General features: G+C 42.2%; 1 protein-coding gene across 1 annotated transcript in view; it reads left to right on the forward strand.

The window, feature by feature from the left end:
- Positions 1–6,450, forward strand: part of Ubr3 (ubiquitin protein ligase E3 component n-recognin 3) — a 146,080-nt gene extending 139,630 nt beyond the window's left edge. Inside the window, exons 36-39 of the mRNA XM_032903454.1 lie at positions 484–663; positions 2,479–2,688; positions 3,062–3,201; positions 3,480–6,450. Coding sequence (XP_032759345.1) covers positions 484–663; positions 2,479–2,688; positions 3,062–3,201; positions 3,480–3,597 — 648 coding nt within the window. The 3' untranslated portion in view covers positions 3,598–6,450. The remainder of the gene's footprint in view (positions 1–483; positions 664–2,478; positions 2,689–3,061; positions 3,202–3,479) is intronic.
- The last annotated feature ends 9,845 nt before the right edge of the window (positions 6,451–16,295 follow it).

Raw genomic sequence — 16,295 nt, forward strand, 5'->3', positions numbered from 1 at the left:
TAGAGACCAGATGCAGAGCCTTCAAGCACCGGGCCCCTCAACCCAGCTCGGTTACTAAGACACGGTCTCGTTGTTTATACTCCATGCTGCCTTCAGAGTCTTTCTACAAACTTGAACTTTGATATTCCTAGAGTACAGGGCTGCCCACCACACCGAGATCAATCTGTATGCTTCTGAAACCCAAAATAGCTCTTCTGTCGTCTGAAGTGCTTTTATAGAGTGGCTATTGCCGGTAAACTATTCATCAGGTGTGAATGTGACAGCTGTGTAGGAGAAGCAGATGTTGAGCCATGTAGGAGTTACATTTTAGAGATAAGTATTTTATGGAGGATGCTTGGATAAAGGGAAGAAGGAGACTCCTCTCCTTCTGTTACCTGTGCTCCCTTCACTTGTGGTCAGCAGCCTTGGTTTCCCACTGGCCCAAAGTCATTGGTGAGTATCACAGTTAAAATATCTTGAGAATTTCTGTTTCATGTCTTAAAGGAAGAAGAGGAATTTTCAGTCCTTGCCAGCTGCCTGGGACTTCTGCCAACTTTTTACCAAACAGATCACCCATTCATCAGTGCCTCGTGTCTGGACTGGCCAGTTGCAGCATTTGACATTATAACTCAGTGGTGTTTTGAGATAATATCATTTACAGAGAGGCATGCAGAACAAGGGAAGGTATGTAGAAAGAGTGGGGACAATGTGCTTCGAGGGAGGTGACCAATGGAAGAAGTCAAAAGTCATTGGTGACAGCAGGTTTTAAACTGATAAAGTTGAAATAATATTTGAGTCATAAGTAGTAAAAAAAAAAGCAAAAATATTTGACTTAAAAAGTGTATTAGTTGTTACTTTTAGCTTAAGTTTTAATTAATGATTTTAATTAAATCATTTAAGCATCCGTTATAGTATTGTTGGAAAATAAAAAAAAATTTAAAGTTAATAAATAGTATTCTTAGTTGTAGAGCTGTCTCCTGTTTAAATGTATTTGATATGAAAACTAAAAGATTATATCTGTAACACTTAAATGTGGGTTTGTGCTGCCAGCTTGGTTGGTAAAGGGTTGTGGTGACCAGTGACTGAGAGTGGAGGCAGGCAGCAGGCTAGTGCCTTGCCATGGTTCTGTACAGCTTTCGTACAATGGGAACCTTATTTCACAGGGTCCTCTGTTGACCTTTTAGTAGACAAGGTAAGACGATACCTCCCCAGGTTGTTCGGAGGTGAAGAGACTCCAGACTACTTTTCTGATTGTAGAAGTCAGAAAGTAACTACCGCCAAGAGTCATTTGAGAGGAACACATAGCCTTGGTGACTTCTGATCTCAGATGATATCATTGCATGTTCTAGTTCTCGTGGAACATGTTCTTGCTGTGTCTAATTGACTGGGTCCCCACTTGGCGTTCAAGAGACATCACCATCTTGTTTGTGTTTCCATTGTTGTTATACCATGAATCTGCCACCTTGCTCTATTTGACACAAATATGTGTAAGTGTACTGCAGACATTAAGGTGTCTGTGAGCTTGCCTACTGCTGCTGCTTCTGTCCCTAGCAGCAGCACTGTCTTCTGTGCAGTTCATTGTCTGCTAGCCAGTCTTCTTTACAGTCCAACCTCTCCATCTCTGCTGCTGCACCTCTCTATAAGCATTGCTATAGTTATGGACAGGAGTCAGCCCAGAGCCTCGTGTGATGAGCTCTGAATCCCCAGGTGTCATGGAGCTTAGCTTCTTTTTATCACATTTGTTTCTTTAATGTAATGAAGACTTCACAAAATAAAAATTCTTATTTTTCTTGTAATTTCCCAATTCATAGAAAGTGTTTCATAGAAATTAGTTAGCTAATAAATATATGGAATTATAGTGTGAATGGAGTAATATCTAGAAAAACATCACCAGTGCCTTTTTACAATTGCAAATAGCAAATAGAACTTGCCCTGCAGGAAGTGTTAGCTTGGAGTTCCCATACCTAGACAGGAAGTTTATTCAAAGAGTTTCAGGCCTTTAGCACTTACGGATACACATAATCTTGATAGCCTGAGGTATATGAATATAGCATATTCTAGGAGGGAGGGAGAATTTGTGTAAAGCATTAAAATAGGAATAATGACTTATGGCTCTGACTTGTGCTAAGGAGAAGGTGAAGAATCATATATTACAGGTCAGGATCTGGTGTCGGGAAGTGTTTGATATTTTGCATGTTTAGAGATTTATTTTCATGCATGTTCAGGGATACTTTTTTTCTTTCTTAAAATAATAAACATGTTTTAGTGTGCTTATTCTATAAAGTTTTACATCTGCTATAATTGAAATCTATATGGAAATAAAGAATAATAATTGCTAATGGGCTGTTTTCGTCAAATGGAAAAAGAAATATTTTTAATAAATAACTCACATTCTTGAAAGCCAATTTTTCATCCTAAAATAAAATCATTTTAAAATTTGAATATATAATTTTGGTATCCTGTTTATGTAGGGCTGATGACTACTTTTGGATGTTTTAGGCTTTGCTAATCCAAGAGTCAAGATGGAAATTACCACACCTGTTACAGCTGCCCGAGAATTACAACACTATTTTTCAGTACTACCACAGAAAAACCTGCAGTGTCTGCACCAAGGTTCCTAAAGACCCAGCTGTTTGTCTTGTGTGTGGCGCCTTCGTCTGCCTGAAAGGCCTGTGCTGCAAGCAGCAGAGCTACTGTGAATGTGTGCTGGTAAGCAGACCCTGGGGAATGTGGCACAGTGAAACTCTGAGCTCGCCGGTCTGTGAGTTACAGCACAGTGAGAGTTTGGTAAAACTCAGACTGTGTTAAAGAAGTAGCAGCCTTCTTAAGTACAGTTCCAGTTCTTCTTTCTGTTGCCCACTTTCTACCCTGGGAAGCAGCCTTCATTGATCACTGAGGGTGGCACTAGCCTTGGAGCTCGATGAGCTGTTAGTTGCTTCCTACACTATGCTTCCCTAAACCCTTCCTAAGGTATTAGTCAGCTGGTGGGGCTGGAGTTACGGGTTTAAAGAGAGAAAGTTCTATTTTAACATTAAACAGTTCTATGTTACTAATGACTACATTGTTACATTACTCTTTTTAGCATTCTCAGAACTGTGGTGCCGGAACAGGGATTTTCCTTTTAATCAATGCGTCAGTGATTATCATCATCCGAGGCCACCGCTTCTGCCTCTGGGGCTCTGTCTATCTGGATGCTCATGGAGAAGAGGACCGGGACCTCAGGTTAGCCCTGCCTGATGTGTCAAGTGTTTTCCTGAAGCTTCAGCAGTAGAAACCAGTGTGCCACACCTGGTTTTGCAATTATAACTTAAAACATTACAAAGTATGGCAATCATTAATTTAATTAGTTATTTCTAGCTTTGAGATATTTTTCCTATCCAAAATACAGGACACATAGAATGAGATTATAGTGTCATCTTTGCCACAGTGTGCTAAAGAAGCATGCACGGGTAAGCTGGCTGGGCCTCAGGACTTAATGCTGTGTTGCCTTTGTGTTGCAGGCGGGGCAAGCCTCTCTACATCTGCGAGGAGCGGTACCGAGTTCTCGAGCAGCAGTGGGTTTCCCACACTTTTGACCACATCAATAAAAGATGGGGTCCACATTACAATGGGCTGTGACACACACCTCAGCATCGCACATATTATCATTTTCACTGAGATTGATTTTTATCAACTATAAGCTTTAATTTAATTTGGGGGATTGATGTCTTTGCTGAGAGATAAAAAGTAAACATCCATTATGAAGCCTTCCCAAAATTAGGTGCTTGGCAACCACATCAATGGTCTGATATTCTTCTCAAGGATCTGAGCAACAGTAACTTAAATCATCCTTTAGTGGTCATTTTTAAGTGCACAATTAATAAAAAGCACAACTTGTCCACAGAAATCATTCAGAAATGATTTTCCCTGCAATGCCTTTAGCGGTTGTTCACTGACAGAGAGGATGTGATTTGTTTGCGGTTTCACTGCTCTTTTGTGTTTTATTTGCATCTGCTAAACACAATGCCTCTTTTCCTTGTCATCCTGGTGTTGATTTGAGATTTTTGCTGTATGTAATTAGAAACAAATGTAAAACATGATTTATGTGAAATATTGTATAGTAAAAATTGGTCTAATAGTAGAACTTTAAATTTTTTTCTTATTGTGAGGAATCTGTTAAAAGTTTAAGGCTTTGCTGAAAACTTAATTCATTCTCAGGAATTTCATAAATGCTTTCCCCGGGTAAATAATTGAACTAGCTGTAAAATATAGTGCAGTGTAGTGCAGCGCACAGGGCGGGGCAAGGTGTATGTGTGGTCGAGGGTCCTTAAAAATAAACATTTGTGGGCTGAGGGTGTGGCTCAGTGGCAGAATGCTTACTTGGCTAACATGTACAGAACCCGAGTTTCATCTTAAGCACCACACACGCACACACACAAAATCGATTTGCCATTTCAACTGAATGAATTATTAGAGTTGTTAGTGACGAGCAGATGTTACAATAAAATCAAAGGGTTAAGAACATATACATGGCAAAGTTTTGATTCTGTGCATGCCCACCTTTTATTACCAACCAAGCCTTTATTTATATGATCAGATCGAAAAGCTCATTTGTCCCCACACATGAACTTTAAGTTCTGGAACTCCCCTGACTGACTGAAGAAGCTCATCTGTGTTACAGTCCTGCAGGGTCACAGTTCACGGCTGCTTCTGTGTGCTTTCCTCCGGCAGAAAAGGCTCAGAGTCTTGACCCTGCCAATGAGCCATGCTTCTGCTTTAGACATGGCTGTGAAGATCAGCTTGTGTGTGTGGGCTTAATTCAGAATGGGAATGAATGGGCTAAAACCCTCTGAGGAAGAGGGGAAGAAGAACATATTTTATTGGTACCAGGATTTTTCCAGGTGATTATCTCACCCATAGTACTTACTATCAAGCAATTCCTGCTACTTTTGATTTCCAAGGCTTATTACATAAAATTACATTTTTTACTTGTGAAAGTAAACTAAGAAATATTGAATAAGAAAATATCAAAGTAACATCCAGACCCATGTTCCAAAATGTTTTGAATTGACACAGCATTACAGAATATGAAATTAACGTAAAACAGTGGCTTTGCATTAAAATACAGGAAACAGAGAAGGACACACACAGATGTCTTCAGAATGTCAGAAGACTGCCTGGGGCATTTTAAGAAAATATGTGGGAATAGCTTGCTATTTTTATATACATTTCCAAATGGTGAGATAACTTTGTTAAGACAAGAATGACTTGTTCAGGTAAATCCCTGTCCTTCCTACACCTGCTCCTTAAAATGCTGTGCTACGAGCTCAGCCTGCTACCTTTTTGCTTTGGTCATTATAAATAGCAGACCATTCGTAAGTGTGGTTGAAGAGCAAATGCTAACTACATCTCTAGTAAATACTGTTACAGGACTCATGAACTTGAGCAATTTTACAGTTTGGAACTCTGATGCTATATATACATGGTATAATATATTCAGACTCTGATCACTACATATTTAAATGGAATGTTTATGGTGTTGCATATGGATGTGAAGTGAAAATATTAGCCTTAACTTTAAAATTTGGATATTTGATAGTGTTTATTTTGATATTGGTGAATTAGTCACCAGTAAATTTTAAAAAAGCACTTGGTTGAAATTGTACTTGAAAACGTACATGCATGCTGCTAAATTAGAGCCTCCATTTCCCCTAACTTTTATAAGTCCCATTTATAAACCCACTTTTAAAATAACAGGTCCAAGTTAGAGTGATGTGTGTATATTATTCAAAAACATGTACTGGTGTGATCTTGTATGAATGATCATTTAAATACAGTACATTACTGTAGAAGTGAAATCAACCTTTATAATTAAGCAGACATTACAAAACTAGGAATAATTGACATTGTAAGATATGTTAATAAAACCTACTGTCATTTGCTTTGTGCAAGATCCTTAAAATGTTGAATGTTTATGTTTTCTTTTCCAATGATGTGACACAGGAGAGGGATGGCATAATTAGGAACTGCCTTTCACTGTGCTCTCTTGCTTCCTGCAGGACCAGGTCCTGCTTGTTTTCTGTGGTCTCATGATCACACTTTTGCTAAGAGTAAGTGTTTGTGCTAAGAGCAGAAGCATGATGCTGGCCTGGTCCCTGCCTGCTATCTGCTGAGAGTTCCCATCTAGGCCTGGAAACTGCTTCCTAAGGGCATTTGTCTTGAGTGGTCTGTGGTCTTACATGAACTGACCATTCTCTTCAGTGCACCTCTGTCCTGTAGTTCACCAGGTAGTTATAAAAGATGCTGACCATAAGCACTGAAGGGGATGTAACCCAAGACCTTCCATACTGCCTTTGGGATTGTAACTGCTCATTCTCAAATTCCTTTTGTGTTTTTTTTTTTTGTTTGTTTGTTTTGTTTTATTTTGTTTGTTTTTTGTTTTTTTGAGTTCATGTTTGAAAACAACAAAATAAAGTATCAACAAAAACAAAACCCATGAGACCATGAGAATCGAATCACCAAGATAAATCTTCTGTGATATACCTGATAGTTAACAGCTCGGAGAGGAGATAAATAAAGTGTGGCTCTGCCCTTCTGTTCACGCCAGTGCTTTATCAGGCCTTATAACTGACTGACTATAGTAAGTACTTGTTAATTCAACAGCGATGAGCAGCATGATTGTAAGGTGTCTCCTAAATACTGAATAGACATTATTCGCAACACTTTATAGAACTCCCAATCAAGAATGAATTGAAGGACGTAATGAGGTCATATGATTTAAAGAGCAGATTTTTAAAAATATGCTTGTATGTTTGTGTGATAAAGGCTAAAGAGTATGTGTGTGTGGGGGGGTGTATATGTGGGTGAGGGTGTGATAAAAGCTTGAGAGAGTGTATGTATGTATTTATGTATGTATGTATGTATTTGGGGGCAGGAGGAGAAGAAAGGGCTACTCTTAATCAGACTAGGGGCATATGAATCAGGCTCTGGGCAATAGGGATGTGTGAGATGACCCCTAAATACTGAATAGACATTATGGGGGTATGAGGAATAACTTCAGACAGCTGTCAGACCTACTTCAGAGACCAGAGTTGCAAGAATACCTGTAGCAATGGCCCTGAGAAGAAATCATCCTGACCCTGAGCATAGGTGGTTTTGAGAGGACGGTGCAACCTGGACTGTAGACTATACAAGTGTTTTGTAAGCCGTTCTGATGGTTTAATACTTTTACCAGAGTGGTAGCAAGTTGTCCTTGGGGCTTTAGATGATTGAATAGTATGATCAGAGTTTTATTTTATGGGAGTTGGTTGAACTGTGGGAAAAAAATGAGTGGTGGGAGACTGGTGCCTTTATAGTCTAAATGCAGCACTCAGCAAGGGAACTGGTGCTGGGGACGTAAGGGCGTGGGCAGAATCACAAGAGTCTTCACAGTACTCGGAGTGGACAGATAATACTTCATGGGTCAGAAACTCAGGGAGATGCTGTGATTTCCATCCTGGCCAAGGCATGAAAAGTCCTGTTTTTACTCTCTAGTAGAAGGTATCACAGTGTACTGCAGGGGACAGGAAGTTACTAGCAGGTTAGACAAGTCTGGGAACCAATGAGCCCTTAGCATGGAGACCATGAGTAGTCACATAGGAAAATTGATGTTTAAGTTGAGGACTGAGAAAAGAGTCGAGGTGAGCCACTGACAGGTGGGAAGTCAGGGTGTGTTTTAAGTGTTCAACACGTAGGTCCTAAAGTAACAGCACGCAGTAGAGACGAAGCAGACTGAAGTCTAAGAAGGTGGTGCAGAAAAACCTGGGTTGTGGCCTCTTGAACCATCTTATGGTCTTCATGGCCTTTATTTTGGCTCTAGCCTCAGGTCATAGGTCAGCAAACCTATTCTGTAAGGACCAGAGGATGTCTGTCATACTGTTCAGCTCTCTTGAGAGGCAAAAGCATTTATAGGCATATTTAAGTGAGTGGCTATGACTGTGTCCCAATAAAAACATACAAATGAGGGCTATGGGCTATAAACCTGCTAGTTCTTGCTGTAAGGAAGATCCAAAGGAATCTGGAAAGGGTAGGAACATGCTTCAGAAGCCAAAGAGAGATGAAGATGGTTTGTCCTGGGAAAATAACAGAAACCATTTGTGTTACAGTCAGTGTTGGCAGCTTTTTAAGAATTAGGAAGCAGTTGGGGGGGGTGTCAAATTTGGTTGATGTACCGAGATTTGGACATCTATGAGACTCCTATTGGTCACATCTAGCTGTTGGTAAGAGGTGTCTTCGAGGTGAGGCGCTCTGTTAGCTTTGTAAGATGCAGAGTTAGACGGGGAAGACAGCTACAGATGGCTTGTACTGAAGCTGCTTGATTTCTTTAGAGAAGAAATACTCTAAATAATGTCTTTGTGTAAAGACTGGGGCTGAAGGTGAGAGTAGATAAAGAAAACTGGTGTTTGAATCTTGGAAGGAAGGATACCTAAGAAAAAGAAGTCATCTGCAAGCATCAAGTATTGAGAGGAGGTTAAGACAAGAACCCAGAGGGTGTCGGAAGTTCTGTGATGAAGTAATTGATGCCTTAGTCAGACAGCTTTGGTGAGCTGTACAGGTAGAAGCCAGAATGACTTCTGCAGTAAAACAATGAAGTTTGAGGATAACACAGAGGATAGAAAATAATTTTCCAGCACTTCCAAGCTCAGCCAGGACTTAGCTTGTTTGCACAGCACCCAGCTACTTGTGTTTCAAAAGCTACTTCCCCAAATTTGTGCTAAGTACAAGGAAAAGAGGAAGACAGACACCACAGTAGAAACAAAGCAGAGAGCACTTTAGCCAAAAATAAAGCATTTTGATTTTCTGTTCTCCTTAATGTGACTTACTAATAACACACAGGGCTCACTAAGTTAAAAGCAAACATGCAAACATGAGACCGGGTTCAGTTCCCCAGCACGCAGGTACAACAGCACGTGCCCATAATCCCAGCCCTGGGGAGGCAGAAATGGAAGTGTTGGGATCTTGCTAGCCAGCAGTTTAGAAATGGGGAGCTCTAGGTTCAGAGAGAGAGAGAGAGAGAGAGAGAGAGAGAGAGAGAGAGAGAGAGAGAGAGAGAGAGAGAGAGAGAGAGAGGAGAGAGAGAGAGATCCTGTCTCAAAAAATTAGGTGGAGGAGCCAAGGAGCCAATGAGATGGTGCTGGGGAGAGGGAAGGCATTGTCACAATGTAAGTCTGCCAACCTGAGTTCAGTCTCTAGAATCTACATAAGGTAAGAACCAATCCCACAAGGTTGTCCTCTGACTTCCCCATGAGCATGATAGCATACCACCCCCCCTCCCCAGCCCCCATAGAGAATAGTAATAAAAATGTAGAAAGGTGGGAGCGATAGAGGAAGACACTTGACATCAACCTGGGGCCTCCACACACTCAAGTGTATGTGCACAAACATGAACACATAGAAAAAAGTTTTTTTTTTTATCATCATGACTTCATTCATTCCAATCCTGTAGAACCATCAGTCTCTATTAGAATTTGTTCCACAAGTTGTCAGCACTACTGTTCTCAGAGTGCCAAGACTGGAAGGAACTATGGAAAAAATAACTGAATACAATGTGAAATAAAATCCCAAAAATAAATAAATAAAAGTGAAACTGACAAAATTCAAGTGAGAACTGTTTAGTTAGTGGTAAGCTAATGCCAGCTGATTCGGCTGGTTGTGCTATGAATGTGTGAGTTGTGAGCGCAAGGGAAGGATGGCTAAGGATGTATAAGAAAGCTCCCAAAAGCTCGGATACCCAAGGTGCGATCCACAGACCACATAAAGCTCAAGAAGAAGGATGACCAAAGTACGGATGCTTCAGTCCTTCTTAGAAGGGGGAACAAAAATATTCATAGGAGGAAATACAGAGACAAAGTTTGAAGCAGAGACTGAAGGAAAGGCCATCCAGAGACTGCCCCACCTGGGGATCCAGCCCATACACATACAGCCACCAAACCCAGACAACATTGCTGATGCTAAGAAGTGCATGTTGACAGGAGTCTGATATAGCTGTATCCTGAGATGCCTACCAGAGCATGACAAATACAGAGGCGAATGCTAGCCGCCAACCATTGAACTGAAAACAGGGTCCCCACTGGAGGAATTAGAGAAAGGATTGAAGGAACTGAAGGGGCTTGTGACCCATAACAACAACAATATCAACCAACCAGAGCTCCCAGGGACTAAACCAAGAACTTACATCTTTATCTACCAGTAGGAGGCAGAGAAAAAACTGACAGAATGGCATAGGCTTTTGAAACCTCGAAGCCCATTCCCAGTGACATATGTCCTATAACAATACCTCGTTGTTCTTCTTAAAACTCCTCCACCAGTTAGGAACTAAGCATTCAAAAATATGAGCCTATGGAGACCATTCTTATTCAATCCACCACAACAGTTAACTTCAACGTTATTCTTGAAAAACTGACTTAAGTTTTCAGGGCCCACAGACCATGAAGATAAAAATTAACCAACCTTAGGCTTTTCACAGCTTAAAAAGCCAGACAAAACTGAACAGAATTAACAAAAGACCCTGAGATTTTATTTTAGGTCATGCTGACCTCCGTATACATAGACCATAGAAAATTAGTTGTAAACATGAAAACAACAGCCTAAAGGCCTTGGTGGCATGGCTCAGAGGTATAGAACTTTTCTGGTAGACACAAGTCCCTGGGTTCCGTCCCTAGCAAGGCATATAATAAACTCCCATGGAATGTCAGTGACTAGTGAGGCCCAGTGAGGCTGAATTTTATCTTATTAAGGGAATTATTGACTGGAAACAAAAAGGCAGGGTGGGCTAAGTCTGCAATACAAGCAAATAATAGTAATAATATAGCAACCACAAGATCCCGGATAGACTTGAGGCACTAGTTATATTGTAGCCCAAGAACAAAGGTGCTGGAGAAAGAAAAGTCCTCAGGAGGGTGATGACATATCTAGATTCTTGAGTTAGTTTTGAAAGAATTTTGTGGTTGTAAATACACCCAGAGCTTTATATACAAGTACTCTGCCATTGAGCTATGCCCGCAGCCCTGAACGTGTTTCAAATAAAGTGAAGGAATACAGTAGGGCAATAAATATAATAAGCTATGACCCATAGAAAACTAACAGGCCACATGAATTCAAGATGTTGAAGTTATCAGGCAATCATGAGTTTATTTCATTTTTATATTTGAGAAGAACCAAGGAGAAATCCTGTTACTAAAAATATAACAAATATGGAGCTCAGTGGATGTGATGAATACCCATTGAAAAGTGACTAAGGAAAGACTTAGCTGGATCTTAAATTAGAAGGAACTACCTGGAAGAAGGCAGAGAAGATAGAAATTCAGTTTAAAGGTAGGAGACATGGCAACCACTAGTAACTGTCAAATACTTTTAACTAGGGTCCTGGAAAATGAGGCTAGGTGATTGCAGTGACAAGGCTGAAACCACCAGAAAGGAAGACTTCCCTGAGGTGATGAGGGAGTGGCCGTGAGCCATAGATTCACAACCTAGTAGGTCCCAAGTTCGGGAGGCACCGCAATGAAAATGTAAAACAACCAAACAACCAGGTTGCTTTGTGGGAAAGGATCAGTTACCTCAAAAATTCCTATCCTCTCAATAACACCAAAAGCCAGAAGGCTGCAGGAAAACACAATGTTGAAAGAGCTTGTGAACCGAAGATCTGACTGCAAATTTTCAAGAATGAAGCCAAATCAAGTACAATGACAGCAGAAATCTGAAGGCAGATCTCCAAATTCTTGGGGAATTTCAGAGTTTAGAGAACTTGTCCATTCAGGATTTTAGAGTCCATTGTTGGATCCTGGGATTGTGGCACTAGTGTTTTACATCAGCACCACTTCCACCCGGGTGAAGGGACGTACTTCAGAGACCTTTTCTGCATGTTCTCTGGGGTGTTCACTTGACACTCATCGTAAGAGAGAAAGGAGAAAGGAAGTGCATGCTCAGTGTGATACACAGCTGCCAAAGCCACAAGGTGAATATGCAGGGCAGGGAGAGTCCCCAAAACACACTGGGTGAGAGGGGGGAAATGAATTAAACTGACAGTAGAAACCAGTTATGGACACTTAAAATTTATGTACAAAAAAATAGAAATAGAGAAATAGGTTCATATCCAGGGGTAATCTTGAGGGCATTCTCTAAATACTGATGTTGACAGACAAGGAGAATGAGTGTTTGTAGACTTATATTTTTCAAAACCTTCTTTAATAAGTGTACTTAACTGCATTAACCTCCCTTCTAGCCTGCCACATCAGAGGTAGTGAAAAGGAAAGGTTACTAGAACAAAGGAGGATGTGGACCTGTTTAGAAAAAGTTCTTTGGAGTGGATCCAATCTACACTGTCAGGATATCAGCAGTTTAGTTCACAGGAATCAGCAGTGGTAGCACAATCCATTTGCAAACACCATTTACAAATCAGCACTGGTAGTCCCAGAAGAAACCATGAGGCTCTGCCAGTCTGCCCAGGTCCACCGACATGGCAAGAAGCTGCCAGAACACCACCAGAAGTGCTTTGGTATGTTTCTCTCTATGATGTCATGGCAAATGATGACCAACATGAGCAGCAAGTCAAACCAATACCATGTACAGCATCATCAGTGAAGACCAGAGTCAGCAAAGGGTGGCAAGGCACACCAATACCACATAGAGCTGTCCACTGACTGTTGGGTTATGTGTATATCCTTTCCAAACATCATGTGTTCTCTCACAAGCATCTGCTCTAGCAAAGCATCACATGCCCTTTTCCCAGGCTGCCTCCAGAGAAACACCACCTGTCTGTTCTCAGAAAAATATCCTGCTTGTCTGCTTCAGCAAAAACATCCTCTGGTAAGACAGTTTCCAGAAGAAAAGCGTCACAGCGCACAACTGAGTCTTCAAAGAAACCAGGAATTTCCACTTCAGGGGTTGGGTAGGGAAGGGGTTGCCAATGCCGAAGGAGCCAAACCAAGAACACGGTTTGTGTGGCTATGGTCTGGTTACCCTGCTCTCTGACCCTGAGGCCTCCACTCTCCAAATGGAAGCAACTGTGTCAAGAATGATTGATGCCGGTCACAATGCCAATAGTCGTCACCATTGGTAGATAATGGTAAAGAAATGCAGTCGGTGCAGACTCACTCTCTTTGAAAAAGATTTTTCTAGAGGGCTGCTGATATTTCTCAATTAGGTGAGATGAGATGAACACATTACTCAAATCCTTCTGCTAGCAGAGGTTAGAAGGATGCTTCCAGGTGCCCCTTCAAATTATGGAGACACCATAGAGTAGAAATGTGCCTAGAGGGGCCTAGTCAAGCCAGATACCTCCTGCTTCCCCTCCGATGTTTGCGTGTAGTGGACACTAAAGCCCACTGAATATATGTGCATCTCTGGGCATGCGTCCACCTGGGTGGAAAGTAATGCCAAATAATAATGTCTGCCACCTCTCTCAACTCCAATGCTATGATTCAATGAAGGGTTTGAAATTGTGCACCAACTGGCTTTTCCATCTCTACAGAGAACAGAATGGGAGCTGATGAGTCTTGCAGAGAGAGACTTGGTTAAATTTAAGAAAGAGCTTCCCTACACTTAAGAGCTATTAACCACTGGGATGGCTTTGCATGGAAGCTGGGACTCTTGTCCCCTTGTGATCATTAGAGAGAGGCAGCAGCTGTCGTGGGCTGTGGACCCTGGCTGAGAGCTATCCCGTAGTTAGTGTGTGGCGCTGGGAGCTCTAAGGCTCCATATCCCTAGGTGACTGATGTTTGCTACAGAAATGGAGGGAAATGTCCATGACTAAAGTGTCTTGTGTCTCAAATGACTCTCGCCTCCTCAGCCTTTTGGCTTCTGTCAAGTCTTCTTTGTCTCCTTTCCCTAGTCACAGAGGATTTGTCTCCGTCTGACCCTGTCTCTAAGTGAATCATTCAACTTGGGAGGCAGGCGGTGGTCATCATTCACCAGTGAAGTAGCTCAGCGAGGTACCTCTTCCTAGATGGGCTAACACAACACCCTTCAAGCAAGCTGAGCCCCCTTCTACAAGTTCCTTTCCATAGATTCTCGCAACATACCTTGTTCCCCCTCTCACAGAGGAGCTTGGTTTGATATGGGCGATTTGACTGCAAAAGCCCAGAGGGCCAACAGTTATTTAGAAATACTAGGAATCCACAGAAAAATGAGATTGAGATTTTTGTAGAGAGTTAAAGATTTCCTATTTAGGATGAGAGTTCACAAAAGACTCCATTAACCAAGCAATGCCAGTGGTTAGTCTGATTTCTCAGGCGAAAGGCATGCTAATTGTCTGCTATCCAAAGTGCTTGGAGACTCCTTAAAACCAGCCACTCTCTGAAAAATGTCTTTGAGGAACCCCTGCTGTGTCTGAAGTCTTTTCCATTAACTAAATGTTCAAATTGAGATCAATAGATGGACTTGTGAGCAAAGTGACTGGTTATACATGTGCTGTTTTTCGAGTGGCAAATCTTAGGTCTGTTACTTATGCCCCTCAGTGAGACGGAAAGGAGTTGATACTAACACCATGAGATATAAATTATTACCCAAGCTTAATAGATGAAGCCACGGGGGCCCAAAGAAGGGCAATAACCTCCACCAACGCACAGTGAATGGGTGGCAGAGCCAGGACTCAATGGACTGGAGCAAATGTGGAGCTCGGGAAGGAAGCAGCATCGACCTGGGGGTGAGGGAGGCAGGCTGGCTGACTGTCAAGAAAACTACAGAGTGATGTAGTTGTAGCTGTGTGTCCCTCCGGCTAGAATTGGCTAACCCAATGCTAAACCCGGAGATCCAGATGGGTAGGGCCTGGCGTTTGGGATTGGATGCTTCATTTTTAATTAGCTGCTCTTCTGGCATGGGAAGCAGATCGAGAGGCATCATAGGGTCTTTGAGCCCTGACTGCCTGCGTTCATCCATCTTTCTTTCTGCTGAGTTCTTATGGACCAGGATAGAGGCTTTGTCTCCACACTTGGTGTTGTAGATAAGGACCTGGAACAGGGGGATGTCAACACTCCAAGCACTCCTCACCGGATTGCCGTTCTGTTTGAAGAGCAGGTCATCCACATGTGTTAACTGTCGTTCTATCACTGTGGTGGCTGATGTAGGTATTTCATCCAGGGTATCACATCTGGAGCAGCAGGATAGCATCTGCCCCATAGAGTGAAGTTAATTTGGACGAGTTAAGGTGTCCTGCAATGTTTCCATTGTCTGGCTGCTCTCCACCTCCCCGAAAAGAATAAGAAAGTAGCGTGGGAGTTTAGTTTTAAAAGACTCCACAGAACAGGAGAGAAACCTCTGACTTTCTTTCTGAACCCCAGAGGAGGCATCTGAACTTCTGTACAGACTCCAAACCGTGCACAGCCATTTCAGAACCAGGCGGAAGACATGAACCCGACAGAACTCAGCAGCACTGGCAGCAAACCCATCTAATGGTTCACTTAGGAGGCCCAGCCATGTCCTGGGTGGCCAGGATTTCGTCCTGCACTTAGGTAAAATCAAAATGTAAACGCCAGAGTCTTCATCACTGCATTGTATTGTCTGAACACCAGGTAGGCTTAAGGGATGCGCTCCTCGGTTTACAGGTCCTGCATAAATGCCGAACACGTTGTGAGGATTCTACACCGTGACGATAAGGCACCTAGGAGAGAACAACACAAACACGTTTCTGTCTGTCTGTCTGGAAGTCCATCCATCCTTTGGACCAATGGCTTTTTCTTGAGTGGCAACTCTGTCTGGAATGGAGGCAGAGAAAAAGAGAAAATAAAACTCCCCAGTAATAAAAGGGAGTGTGGTTCTGTCCTGATGGTGAATCGGGAAAGCCTTAATTTCCTGGCATATGTATGCATATGCATATATGTGAGTGTATATATATACATATATACATATATACACATATATGAAATATACTGGGGAAAGATTATTTTACTTTTATTATATATAAGTTGGCCGTGCATAAACATGACCACAAACCTGAGGCACTTCTCCAAGGTGGCATCTCATACTGACAGTGTCATTTATAGCTGCGGCAGGACACGGAGCATGTGGTCGTTGGATACTCGCCTCTGTCCTCTGCCTTGAACTTGTAGAACTAGGTCAGATGAGCCTGAGGGGCCCAGTGGAAAAGGCTAGAGAGCTGTTCCTAGACCACCCTATCCAGGGAGCAAAGTCTGCAGACAGGAGTTTGTTAAAGTTGGGAAGGGCCTTTTGCCCACACAAGTCCCTGCGGCTGGGGAACCCAGTGTCTCGGCAGATCTATGCCAGGGGCTGGGGAAAGGCTGAAGCAGCGGGACTCTTTCCGACTCAGTGCTCAGGTCCCGGGAACAGCTGGGATTTCTGCTGTT

Source organism: Rattus rattus, chromosome 5 (assembly GCF_011064425.1).
Source record: "Rattus rattus isolate New Zealand chromosome 5, Rrattus_CSIRO_v1, whole genome shotgun sequence".
NCBI classification, from domain to species: domain Eukaryota; kingdom Metazoa; phylum Chordata; class Mammalia; order Rodentia; family Muridae; genus Rattus; species Rattus rattus.